The sequence below is a fragment of the Populus euphratica genome, unplaced genomic scaffold, assembly GCF_000495115.2.
Source record: "Populus euphratica unplaced genomic scaffold, PopEup_1.0 scaffold15.1, whole genome shotgun sequence".
Lineage (NCBI taxonomy): Eukaryota > Viridiplantae > Streptophyta > Magnoliopsida > Malpighiales > Salicaceae > Populus > Populus euphratica.
The window spans coordinates 1,534,621-1,547,354 of NW_011499874.1; the positions used below are offsets into that span (position 1 = coordinate 1,534,621).

At 32.6% G+C, this 12,734-nt stretch overlaps 2 protein-coding genes across 3 annotated transcripts in view; one reads left to right on the forward strand and one right to left on the reverse strand.

Moving 5' to 3' along the window:
* LOC105128072 (lactosylceramide 4-alpha-galactosyltransferase-like) overlaps positions 1 to 525 on the forward strand; it is an 8,075-nt gene extending 7,550 nt beyond the window's left edge. Inside the window, exon 2 of the mRNA XM_011029590.1 lies at positions 18 to 525. Coding sequence (XP_011027892.1) covers positions 18 to 510 — 493 coding nt within the window. The 3' untranslated portion in view covers positions 511 to 525. The remainder of the gene's footprint in view (positions 1 to 17) is intronic.
* Positions 526 to 9,313: 8,788 nt separating this feature from the next.
* LOC105128073 (probable polyol transporter 4) lies at positions 9,314 to 12,264 on the reverse strand. 2 transcript variants are annotated; one of them, XM_011029592.1, is made up of 3 exons: positions 12,095 to 12,264; positions 11,779 to 11,999; positions 9,314 to 10,899 (listed from the first exon to the last, which is right to left on the reverse strand). In XM_011029592.1, exons 2-3 carry the CDS (start codon positions 11,981 to 11,983, stop codon positions 9,530 to 9,532), a joined length of 1,575 nt encoding a protein of 524 aa, XP_011027894.1. In that variant the 5' UTR covers positions 11,984 to 11,999; positions 12,095 to 12,264; the 3' UTR covers positions 9,314 to 9,529. The 2 variants fall into 2 exon arrangements, with proteins under 2 accessions (XP_011027894.1, XP_011027893.1); XM_011029591.1 differs by having other exon boundaries at positions 11,779 to 12,264.
* Positions 12,265 to 12,734: the final 470 nt, after the last annotated feature.

Below are 12,734 nucleotides of genomic sequence, written 5' to 3' on the forward strand. Positions count from 1 at the left end.
ATGTCTAATTTGCTTAGGCTTGCTTTGTTGTATAAGTTTGGTGGGATTTATATGGACACTGATGTGATAGTGTTGAAGAGACTTACCAAATTGAGAAATGCTATAGGGGCACAAAGTATTGATCTTGAAAATGGGAATTGGAGCAGATTGAATAATGCTGTGTTGATTTTTGACAAGAAGCATCCTTTACTCTTCAAATTCATTGAAGAATTTGCACTCACATTCGATGGAAACAAGTGGGGTCATAACGGTCCTTATCTGGTTTCAAGAGTTGTTTCAAGAGTCAGCAGAACGCCTGGGTTTAACTTCACTGTATTGCCTCCATCTGCATTTTATCCGGTGAATTGGAGTCGAATTAAAAGTCTCTTTAAGGGGCCTGAAGGTAAGGCCCATTCAACATGGCTGCGTAAAAAACTTGAGCAGATTAAAATTGAAAGTTTTGCAATTCACTTATGGAACAGGCAGAGCAGAAAGATCAAGGCCGAAAGTGAAGCATTATCAATCATATAATGTTGGATTGTTGTGTTTTCTGCAATTCTTCGCGCTCAAGTTTGTAAATTACTATAGGAAAATTGGTGGTTATGTAAGGGTTGAAGATTGCTTCGCTATCTGTGGTTATGGACTTGCTCAATCCTTTCCACCGTTACAATGTTGATGAAGGTTGAAGAAAGAAACAAAAGGAAAATCCTTTTCTTTCATATATCCCACCCTTTGTTTTTGTTTGCTAATATTTGTATCATGTGTATCTTCTTGCAAGGTATGAATACTCGCAGAATTGAATATAATAAGAACCTTCTGTGTCCCCTGCGGGTTTTAGCCATCTTGCATTTATATAATAAGGAGCAGAAATGGCTCGTTGGTGTTATAGTCTTCTCTTATGAATAGTTTATTGGTTAATCATGGACCAATTCAATTATTCCACTGTTTCTTGAAAAATAAATTATTCTCTGAGAGTTAATGACCCTTTGATTCTCTTGTAATTTATTGCATGTTCTTGGACAGCATAAAGAAATATAACACAATTTGAGCACTAAATGTCCATGCAATCCTTTTTAAATATGAAGCAAGGCCAGTTCATTCAATTCCTGAAAGTAAACTCTATGATTTGTCATCACAAGTAATGAATATGTAATCAAGCTGAAGGTCATGCCTCTTGAAATAAGCTGTGAGGGTGACTTTTCAGCTTCCGGGCACCTACTTTATGGCCCCGCATGAATCTCCTATTTATTTTTGATTGATTTCTTATCACCATATGATCTAGTCTTGCACCTGCAGGTTGTAAAATTAGAGATTTGCAGCATTAATTTCCTTTCAGTAGTCTCTGGATAGAGCAATCTTACCCACTCCCTAATGTTTAATTCTCTATGCTTCGCCAGAATATAATTAGGTGACACCAACTTTAGTTTTCCTCTGTATTTTACAACTACGGGGTTCATGCATGATTGACAATCAAGTTCATGTAAATTTGATGGGTTCTGCACATGAGACTTCGGTGATCTATCTGTCAAATAAGAGCTGGTTAGCTGATACACAAGCTGCTTGCTGATTTGTTACCGTGTGAGACTTGATCTTCTTTGTAGGGAGTAAAAGCGGAGAGCTAAGCTATTGCCGAAGTCTTTTTATTGGTAATTAAGGATTAGAATTGTCAGTTGAAATTTTACCAATACGGTTTTTTCACGATGATGGTTATTTTTTGATAAAGGTGTTCGGTTAATGTGATTTAAAATGTTTTTTATTTTATTTTAAAAGATATTTAAAAAAATTATTTTTAATATTAATATATTAAAATATCTGAAAATATAAAAAAATAATTTAAAAGAAACGAAAAATCTGTAGATGAGAATAGTTTGCAAATGACCATGTGAATGTTGGCATGGAACCCGTTGTCAATATGATGTGATCGTGTGTACTCCGCCCACATGGCTATGCTTCCCTCGACATGCTTTGGTCCACGTTGTGCCCCCATATACTTTATATTATTTTTTGTTTTTACCTTTAACATTAAATTAAGAATTATTCATTAAGAACAAAAAAAAAAGGTTTCGGGAAATATTACTCACCATCACCCATTTTATTATTATAGAATACAACCAGTTTGGTGGTCCGCGTGATATCTCATGAATGAATTTTTTTGACATAAAAAATATTAAAAAATTTAAAATTAAAGATTAGTAGATTTAAAATTCAAGATTAGTAGATTTAGTTGCAAAGTTAGATTTAATAACCTTAACCATGACTCTGGTTATAATGTCCAACTCAAAAATAATATTTATAATATTAATTATATTTTCAAGAATAATATTTATAATACAAATAATAATATTTTTAATATTAATAATAATATTAAATTTGCATTACTTAAATTTAAGTGGGTTTGCCTGTAACATCAAATCCACGAGCCTTGAATCTAGCTACAACAACAAACTTAGAAGGCCTAAATAATGATGTAGTTGCATAACCATGTTATGGCAACTTGCTATAATGGGCACATGTTAGCTTCTTCTTCTTCTTTTTTCTCTTTTTCTCTTATCTCCCATTAGTTTCCACACTCATTCTTTTCAAAATAGCAAAAGGTCTTATCATTTTAGTTTTTTGAAAAAAAATTTATTGTTATTTATTTTGGATCATTTTTTTTTCTATTTTATCCATCACTATTGAGTTTATTGAGAATTGAGTTTCATGATTTTTTTATTTGTCTTTTATGATATAATTTCTGTTTCATGACCTTAGTCATGAGTTTGGAAAATTAGCCTGAGTTAACTTTGATCTATTTTTAGATCCTTAATTAAAATTGATTTTTTTTTAATTTCATCATTTAATATTAGATTGATTAATGATTGAACTTTATGATTTATTTTTTTATTTTGTATGAAGTTATCTCAATCTTATGATCTAGGTTGCAGATTTAAAAAGTTAACCTGAGTTGATTTAAGTTTTTTTTTTAAATTGAATATTTATTTTAGAATCTAGTATATAATACTTATAATCAGAAGGCTCTGATACCAAGAAAAACTATGAGGGTCAATAAGTATTAAGGCTAAAGAGTATTTGCAACAAGTATTAAAAAGTAAAGAAGATAAAAGTAAAGAAAAAAAAGAAAGATTTAACTTATATAAAAGACTTTATAATTATTAATTTAAACGTTGAAGACCTCTCAAAGAACTATTTAGTAGTTATAAAAGAAAAGAATTCTAGAAATTCTTCAATGCCTTATTTCAAACTAGAGAAGTTCTTATAAAGGCTGTGAAATTAAAACAATATTCAAATTAGTTAATTGAAAGATAAGGCTTAAACAAATAGCTAAAATACCTATAAAAAAGATAATGCCAAAATAAAAGGTAAAAAATCTCATATAAAAACAAAAGATTCCATCACATTCTTAGAAAACACATGTCCTTAGAAATTATAACAAAGGGACGATAAGCATTTAATCTTGATAAGATTAGTAAAGCCTGATAAGGCATCAACTATGCTCGAGGTGGGTTTTAAGCTCATCCATGATGTCATTGTTATCTTTTAAAGGATCATGAGAATCTTGGTATAAACTATGATCATTTATTTCTTTGAAGGCTTCAAAAAGAGATTTCTTGAGCTCCTACTTCAAAGATAAAGAGATAAGGTCTTTAAAAAGCTCCTTTAGGATTGGAGATCTTAATCTTTATAGAAAAGATTGATGTTCTCTACAAAAAACATACAGTTTGTCATAACCTATTTCTAGACTATTATCCAAATTCACTTATTTTTCTTTCAAAATAAAAATAAAAAAAATAAAAAAAGCTGGCTAAATGGAAAAATTAAGCTGTAATTTTGGATGAACTTTGAAGTCTAATTTGTATCCCACTATACCAAAGATTGAAAAAACAATATAGATTCAAGGTCAAATTAAATGATTATTGAACGAATCTGCATAAAATTTAAGTCTAAAAAAAAAAATTAAATCTCTAACATGCCAATTTGATTTAATCATGGGTTAAATTAAAGTTTAATTATGTTTAAAAATTAATTTGGGTCCAATTAAAGGATTTAATTAGGTATAAGGACTTAATTATACCTTAACATGGTTAAATTAATTTTATTAGGGTTTTAATTGGTGAAAATTTAAGTTTTGAAGCCCAATTTAAGCTTAATTGAGAAGATTGAATTTTTAAGAGATTAAATTTAATTTTTACCAAGTCAATTGATTGAAATTAGGGGCAACATTACAAGAAATTTGGAGTTTCAGGGTCAATTAGGGGTTAAATTAAAAAAATTCACAGTCAATAACCAATCTGCAAAAAACACCAAACTATGGGAACCAAATTGATAGAAATCAGGGGTGAAATTGAAGAATTAAAAGTTTAATGGTCAATTGATAGTTAATTTATATAAATCCACAACCAAAACCCAAAATGAAAAAGACACTCAAATACGAGGTTGAAATTGAGGTTAGTCAAGGGTCAAATTACGCAGAATTGAAAGTTTAAAGTCAATAAAGGATGTAATTGAACGAAAGCATAATCGAAGGACCATATTGAACATTACCATAATAGCATTATTTTAGTTATTGTTCATTTTGTTCTCTAATTTGTCTTTGGAAAGACAACTCAATGAGTTACTTTGCAGGTATATTTAATATCTCTACCATTAATCAAATTTGAAAAAATTTACACAAAAATGATCACTTGACATCCCTCTACACCTTGATATGGTCATTTTTGGTTGATTGATACCATAATAGTCATGGCACCAGCCAAAACAGACCAACTCAGATAGCCTTTAACTGTTAAATTTAACAGTTCATGTTGCCTACTTTGAGTCAATGGTTAAGGTCCTTCCCAGCTGAATTAAGGGCTAAATTTTTTTTCAGTGAAAACAAGATTGCCCTCTTCCAGCCCCTATAAATAAGAGTGGATTTCATACGCTAAACATGAAGAAAATATGGTGCAAAAATTGAAAAAAAAAACCAGCCCTTCTCCTTAATTTCTGCCATTTTATTCTCTCTCTCTCTCTCTCTCTCTCTCTCTCTCTCTCTCCTTGCCATCTTAGTTGCCGACTGCCACCACCACTAGCTTATCCGCCATTAGATCCACCATAAGTAGATAGCGCAACCACCAACTAGTCATCAAAGCCATAGTCGGCCTCCCTCTCTCCTCTATAAACCTTCTTCTTTTTCTTCCTTCTGTGACCAACGCCAACCACCATTTCATTCACTAATGCCTCCTAAGCGATTAGTTAAGCCTTTTTATCACGGTTGAGACTCCAACACCAAGTGAGTTTTTCCTTCTTCCACCTCTCTCTTCTCCTTACATTCTGCAAATTGCGGTTGTATTCAAAATGTGAACTATTATTCATGTTTTGCAATTTAATTAACTCTTCAAGTGGGCTAAACCTGATTTAGCCCAGCCTAAATGGCTAGGCCAAGTTTAGCCAACCCTTTAAAAAAGATTTTTTTGGTTGATTCGACCCCACTAAGATGGGCTTGACCTATATAACTATCATGCCTAGCTTAGTATATTTAATAATTATAAGAATATAATAATAATAATAGATATTATAATATTATATATTATATATTATTAAAAAACAAAAAAAAATATTCCAAAAATCCTTTCAAAAAAATTGTGAATTTCTCACATGTTTTTCTACCAATTTTTCATAATATTGGATTTTATGTTTATACTATAAGATACAGATCTGGTATTAAAATACATGATTTTCTTTGAAATGTTTCTAAAAGATTTTTAAAATAAAAAAATTTCAAATCAATTTCTTCTTTAAAAAAAATAAATAATTATTTATTTTCACGCATACCGTCAAATCCTAAAAGTTTTCCAAACATATTTTCATAAAAACAAAAAAAAATACATCTTTCTCATTTAAAATGTAAAATGGATATCATAACCAATTTATGATTATCCATTAGGGTTTGACTAAAATGTCAAAAACCCTTCACCAATCATTTGGTTCATTTTATATTAGGGTTTAGATATATACTTTAATATCTAGATTTCTAAAACTACATAGTAAAGTATACTCTCAAGTATTAAATATACAAGGTGAAAAATAAATGTGATGTTAAGTTTGAACTTTAGAATGGTTAGGATTAAACTCGATGGGAAAAAGACTCTCTCACGAAAGGATGTCTGCCTTAGACTTTAGAACAAGACCAATAAATAGAAACCCGACCTAGAAAAATAGTGAAATAACAATATAGCTTATCTTAGGTAGGATGTACTAGGAGTGATGCGTCTTTTCTTTGCACAATCAGTACCTTATCTAAACTTTCATAGACTATAGATTTTTAATAACCATAATGTCAGGTGACAACTCATAAACCTTAATCATAATCTTATGATTAAACCCAAACTCATTTCCTTTCCCAATAACAATACCTTGCAGGAGGCACTTCAGCATGCTAGTCAAACATCACCTCACGATACAGTTCATCTAAAATATTGAATTTATCCCATCATTTGACAAATATTTTTCTTATAAGGATTGAGGTATTGCGTGTTAAGCCAACCTTATATTCTTCTTAATCTAGACTTGAAAATTCCATTCGACCATTATATAGATTTGAAAGTGGCTCACAAAACTTAATAGTTGTAAAATAGACTTATTAGTATGAAAAAAAATTCTTTAAATAAGGTTTCATGTAAATAGGCATTTGGATTGGAAAGATTTTCCATTTGTTATCCTAACTTGAAAAGTATTTTAGAAAGACTTGAGATTTATGAGATAATTAAAACTGGATGAAGTAACTATGCTTACCAACAATGTTATCATATGTTAAGGCTACTTCTCATGCATTTCAAAATAAATGTAAGTTTTGGGGGAAAGTCGATAGTTAATAAAAAATATATAAAGATATGGGGATTAAGGCTCCATTCATCAAGAGTAATTTAATTATAAGATTATAACAAGCTCAGTCTTTTTTATTTTTGAGAACTTTTTGAAGAACGATTAATCTTGTCTCTAATAAGAGCTCTTGATAATAAATAGCCCCCTTCTATCATGTAAAGGGTGAAAGTGCTTATAAGCTTATTCTAATAGTTCTAAAATCCATTGGCGAAACTTACTAATTGTTCCTATCATTAATCCTTTGTTTTAGGATTCCACCATAACCTGGTTTTGAGATATTTGTCTCAGCAATTTCCAATGCACTAGGATTGGCAATAGAGAGATAAGGAAACTCTTTAACTTTGGTCTTGATCTTTTTCACTGCAACGATATGTTCATGGTTCCATTCTGCAGGTTTTTTTAAGCCTTTGAAATAAAGGTTTACAATCATGAGCAATATTTTTATAAAAATGTTATTCATAATTAAGGCATTTAAGAAACTTATAAGCAAATTGGATAGCCTTATCATCTTTTTAGATAATGCAGCTAGGCCTTCTTTTTTTTTGGCATTAAAGAATGTATTGAAATGTTTGAAGTGTTGATCTAGAGACACGGAGAAAATTAAAATATTATCAATATAAAACTATGATAAATCTTAAACAAGAGTTAAAGAATTCATGCATGATTCACTAGAACTCAAAAGAAGTATTTTTTTAGTGTAAAGGACATTACATTTTACTTGTGGCTAAATGATATTGTAAACGTTATTTTTTTCTCTATATATTACACCGATTTATATTTATCAAAAGGCTGATTTCATATCAAATTCACATAATATTTTAGCTTTATAAAATCTCTTTAATAGACATTCGGGATTGGATATCTAATCCATTTAAGACCTTGTTCTAATGCTTATAGCTAATTACTATCCTTGGGATATTTGGAGGTATGAGACGATGGAGAGGGTATTCAAGTCTCCCTCAAATACACAGACCCCCAAATCAATGGTAGTCTTGTTCTCTTTATTTCTTCTCGTTTTTAATGGAGAGGGTGCGTTAAATGAAGGCATGTCTTACAGTCACATGACCTTTAAAGATTGGCCACATAATCATTATCAATGTCAACTTTTCACATCCTATAAAACCCTAAACTCACTGTGCAAAAGGTCATTATCATTCTGGACATGTATCTTTATGTAATCCAAAACTATTGGTGCTAATCACATTAGCCACTTTAGTTCTTGCCTGGACACGCCCAGAGACTATAATCTTGATCTGCATAGTTCCATTCGGATCTTCTTCTAAGCAATTATGTTTACAAATTCTGTAAACATACAAAATACTGTCTGAAAGATTTCTTTTCTCTATCACCAGTGCTAAACTCAATAGAAAGAAATCACCTTACAGGTGTTCATTCTTTCCAAGTTATGTTATTTCGAATCTTCATTCACTTCACCAACTTCAGAGAGGAAAAACTTGTAATTAAGGGTTTTTGTGAACCTTGTCAGCTTTATTGGTTAATCATGCACGGTCCCTTTGGAATCATCCCATAATTATACATGCTAGTATCGAAAGCGATGTTATAATTAATACGACAAGAGTTTTCTTAAACATATCTTCCATTGAATTAAGACCCTTTTGTCTCTCTCGAAGTCGAGAGTAAAAGTTTGTTGAACTGTTTTGAGTTTCGAAAGTGAATGCTGATTTTTTATCAGGGAGCCATGGAAAAAATATAATAATCTCGATTGAATTCATGCCCCATTAAAATGAGTTGTGAAGGTGATTATTAAATTGTGCGTGATTCTATTAGCTTACACCTGATAAGGGCTAGCTTTGCACATGGAACCATGGCGACCCATCTTCTGTCAAATAGGAACTGGCTGGTTGATAAATTAACAAGCTGCTTGCGCTAGCATGTAAAATTTGCTATCGATATCCAGGCAGCTGACTGGAGTTAGAACTTAGGGCTAAGCTTTTACCTGAACCTTTCACTAGAATCATGTCTCATGTCAGAATCAGAGTGTTATTAAACCCAGCTTAGTATTGCGAGTTCATTCGGTGTTCTATTAACCTGACACGTGGCTCAAATTAAGTGAGAGTTGACCCATATATCTCGATCCCAATTTGAGTTTTAATTTTTTTCAAATAATGTTATTTTAATTATTATTTTTATTGATTTGAATTAATTCGGTTAAGCTGTGATCTAAATCAGACTGATCTAAATCAGACTAATTTGATTAATTTGTGTAACTCGTATAACTTCGGTCTGAATTACCAATTACCTTCCAACTATCAAAAGACTAACCAGAAACATGCCAGGATTTCAGCAGCAGCATCTTCGGAGTCCAGATTCTCAATACTTCACTGGGGTACAATCTTGTTTTCATTCAAGATTTACGTTCCTGAGCAGGGATTAGGGTGGTCTATGCGAGATCTTACATAGATAGCATTTTTTTCAAATAATGTTATTTTAATTATAGAAGCAGAAGACAAGATGAATAATCTCAATGATTTGGATTAATAATCAACTGTTTATCAAGCTTCATGGTTGTGTAACTATTATCCATGGTAAAATAGTGTGTTGAAAAAGAATTTTGCGATCAGCTTTATTGAATTCGCAGGATGTGCAAATAATGCTTTTAGCCTAAACTAGTTTTTAGTATTACAAGCCTCTTCATGAAGTTTGTGGGTGAAACAAGCACGCTAACCGTTCATTCTTTCTGCACCAGTCTCTGTACTTCTACATCTCCCAATTCCAATTCACCTCTTTGCAACTCTCCTTCATTTTGAAACATCATTTCAATTTGCTCCAAAGACTTGCCTTTTGTTTCCGGGACACATGTATGGACAAAAGCAACAGAAAGAGCTGAAATCAATGAAAATACAAAGAAGGTTCCTCCAACTGTGATTGCAGCAGACACTGAGAGGAAGGACATAGAAACGGCACCACTACTGACCCTACTGCCCACTGCCCCCAGAGCTGATGCTTGAGCTCGAAGCCTTTGAGGGAAGATTTCAGATGACAAAACCCAACAAACAGGCCCAATACCTACAGAGAAGAATGCTACATTCGCACAGACTGATAAAATTGCCAATTCAATCCCAAATTTCTCATCACTCATGAAAGATAGAGTAAGGCTCAGAGAAAGCAAGCTGACAGTCATTCCAATGGTGCTTATGTAAAGCAAAGGTTTTCTACCCACTTTGTCAATGAGAAATATAGCCATTAAGATAAAAACAGTTTTGGTAAACCCAACAGCAACAGTTGCAGCAAGTAGATGAGTCTCGCTCTTGATCCCAGCATCCTTAAAAATCGTGGGGCTATAGTATACTGTTGCATCAATACCTGTAATTTGTTGGAAACACTGTATTCCACAACCAGTAATCAGCATCTTTCGAACTGCAGGTGAAGGTTTTAATAATTCTTGCCACACTGCTTTTGCTTCATGCTTCTCAGAATTAGCAAGGTCAGCAGCCAGTTGTATCTCAGCCAATCTTTCCTCTGCTTCTTTTTCACTATCATTCGTTTTATACAGCACAGCTCTTGCTTCTTCGATTCTGTTCTGCCCCACCAACCACCTTGGGGATTCAGGGATCACAAACAGAGCAACTCCCATAAGGATTGAGGGAAGAATTCCTATGCCAAGCATAACCCTCCAGTTTATATGTACTGGTAGTCCTGAAAAAGCATAGTTGGAAATGTATCCAAGAAGGATTCCTAGATTTATAAAAATTTCAGGAAAGGAGGTGAGGGATCCCCTAACAGCAGAGGGTGATATCTCTGCAATGTACACTGGTGCTATCATGATCCCAAAGCCTATCCCCACGCCAGCCAAGAGTCTTCCTGTCATCAGAATTGTAAACGAAGGAGCAAGAGCCATTATAGCAGCTCCTGACTGAAAAACACATGTTGCAAAGGCTATCGTCCACTTGCGACCGATGGCATCTGACATTTTTCCTCCAGCTAAACTACCCAAAAGCGAAATTATGCTTAAAATTCCAACAAGAACTTCTTCTTGTACCTCAGATATCTTAAGATCTTCTTTGATGAATAAAATTGCTCCGCTCATAACACCCACATCTGCAGTCACAAGGATGGATTACAAATTAGAACTTTGGACTACAGTCAAACAGATCCTCTTCTGTAACAAGTAACAACATGCCTCATGCATGTCGGTTGTAAATCGTCTCGAGTGAATAAATAAATACAAAGATTAAAAAAACCTCACTGGTGCATATGTTCAATAAATACAAAGATTAAAAAAACCTCACTTGTGCATATGTTCACGGCCTAAAACCATAACGGCCTAAAACCATCATCCTTCATTTGGATAATAAATAATATTAGATGTTCCAGGCTTTCAGCTAAGCAAGTTATTTTCAAATCTCTTAAGTAATGAACCACAAATCAACAAATTTTGCAAGATGGTATTTTGCCAATAGAATCCCTTTAGACAGCGTAGGATTATTTTACTCACATCGATCATCTTCAAGTATAACAAATTGCATATCCATAAACTAGATAAATAATCTGCACATAAGAATTAACCATCTTAATAGTTTACTTGCATCCCTCTGGTAAGAGTTTTTTTTCCACAAATGTGCATTCCACCCTACAAATTTCTAACTTAAGCTTCTCACCAGATATTTTCCTATTAGTTCAGTAGTATTACTATGTTCACTTACACAAAATATTCTGTGTTTTACAGTGCTCGTATAAAAATTCAGACAACCCTAAGAGCCGCATTGAATTTACAACCAATGAAGTTCAGAATTTGATTTTGCGTATGCTTTCAACTAATAAACAAATCAGAGAAAGACACAAAAGCAATGAAAACACAAATAAATTATAGAGAAAAAAATAAATACGAAAAATGCTAAATTGGGTATCCCAAAAGTCAAGCAGATCAAACACCAGACCAACAGATCAAGTTAAAAAGAAAAAGATCAACACACTAACCATATCCCAAAAGTACAGAATTGAGAGAGGCAAAGATAGCACAGGCAAGAAGATAAATCCTTGTATCCCTTTTCTCAACAAAAACACCCTCGTGACCTTCAAGATTATTTGACAACACAATATCTTCTTCTAACGCATCAGAATCCATCCTCTTGTACTTGTTCTTCCCCCCCACAATCCCATTCCCATTTTCTTGCACCCCCATCTCTCCCTATATTCACCTACAAGTTAATAACATTCAAAATGGTATTTATAAAAAAAAAAACGAAAATTCAAAATGTTGTGTTACTCTCTATACAGTTTGGACTCTCTCCACCTCTTTATTTTCTTTGCTTGTTTGTCAATGAGGATGCCAGGAGAGAGAGAGCAGCAGTGTGGAGAAGAGAAACACGACTGTTGTGTTTATGTTCTCTCCGAGGTTTACGGTTTTTTAGATCTGGTAAGAAGGAACCATGTTTGCGAAGACAAAGAGAAGGCAACATGTGGGGTCCTATGTTTGTCTTGGTCGTATATCACTTTAGGTGAATGTCAAGGGTTCGATGCCAATTTCTCATCCCCGTACTTTGACACTTATTCCATATTGATCCTTACAAGAAATTTATTATTCATTACTTTTTCCATGTCATTTCCTTGCTAATATAAGATGATAATCTTTGATAATCATTAACCTAGATTATACTCGTTTGTTTTTACGGTCCAGCTGAATTTTTAAAATATTTGAAGTTTTTTCATTTTTAAATTAGTTTTTTGGTTTTTTTTATTGTTTTAACATACTAATATTAAAAATAAAAAAATATATATTATTTTAAAGTATTTCCAAGCAACAAAAACCATAAAAAAATAACTTATACCACAATTTCAAACAACCTCAATCCATGAACAAGTTTCAAATTCAACACCCGGGCAAATCTCAATCAACTGCTATGCCTCCCAAGGGTTGCTAAGATCTAGGGATT

Coding starts and splice junctions, on each gene's coding strand:
- LOC105128073 (XM_011029592.1), bottom strand. CDS start 11,983: ATGGGGGTGCAAGAAAATGGGAATGGGATTGTGGGGGGGAAGAACAAG. Junction 10,900..11,778: donor TTCTGTACTTTTGGGATATG/GTTAGTGTGTTG, acceptor TTGTGACTGCAG/ATGTGGGTGTTATGAGCGGA.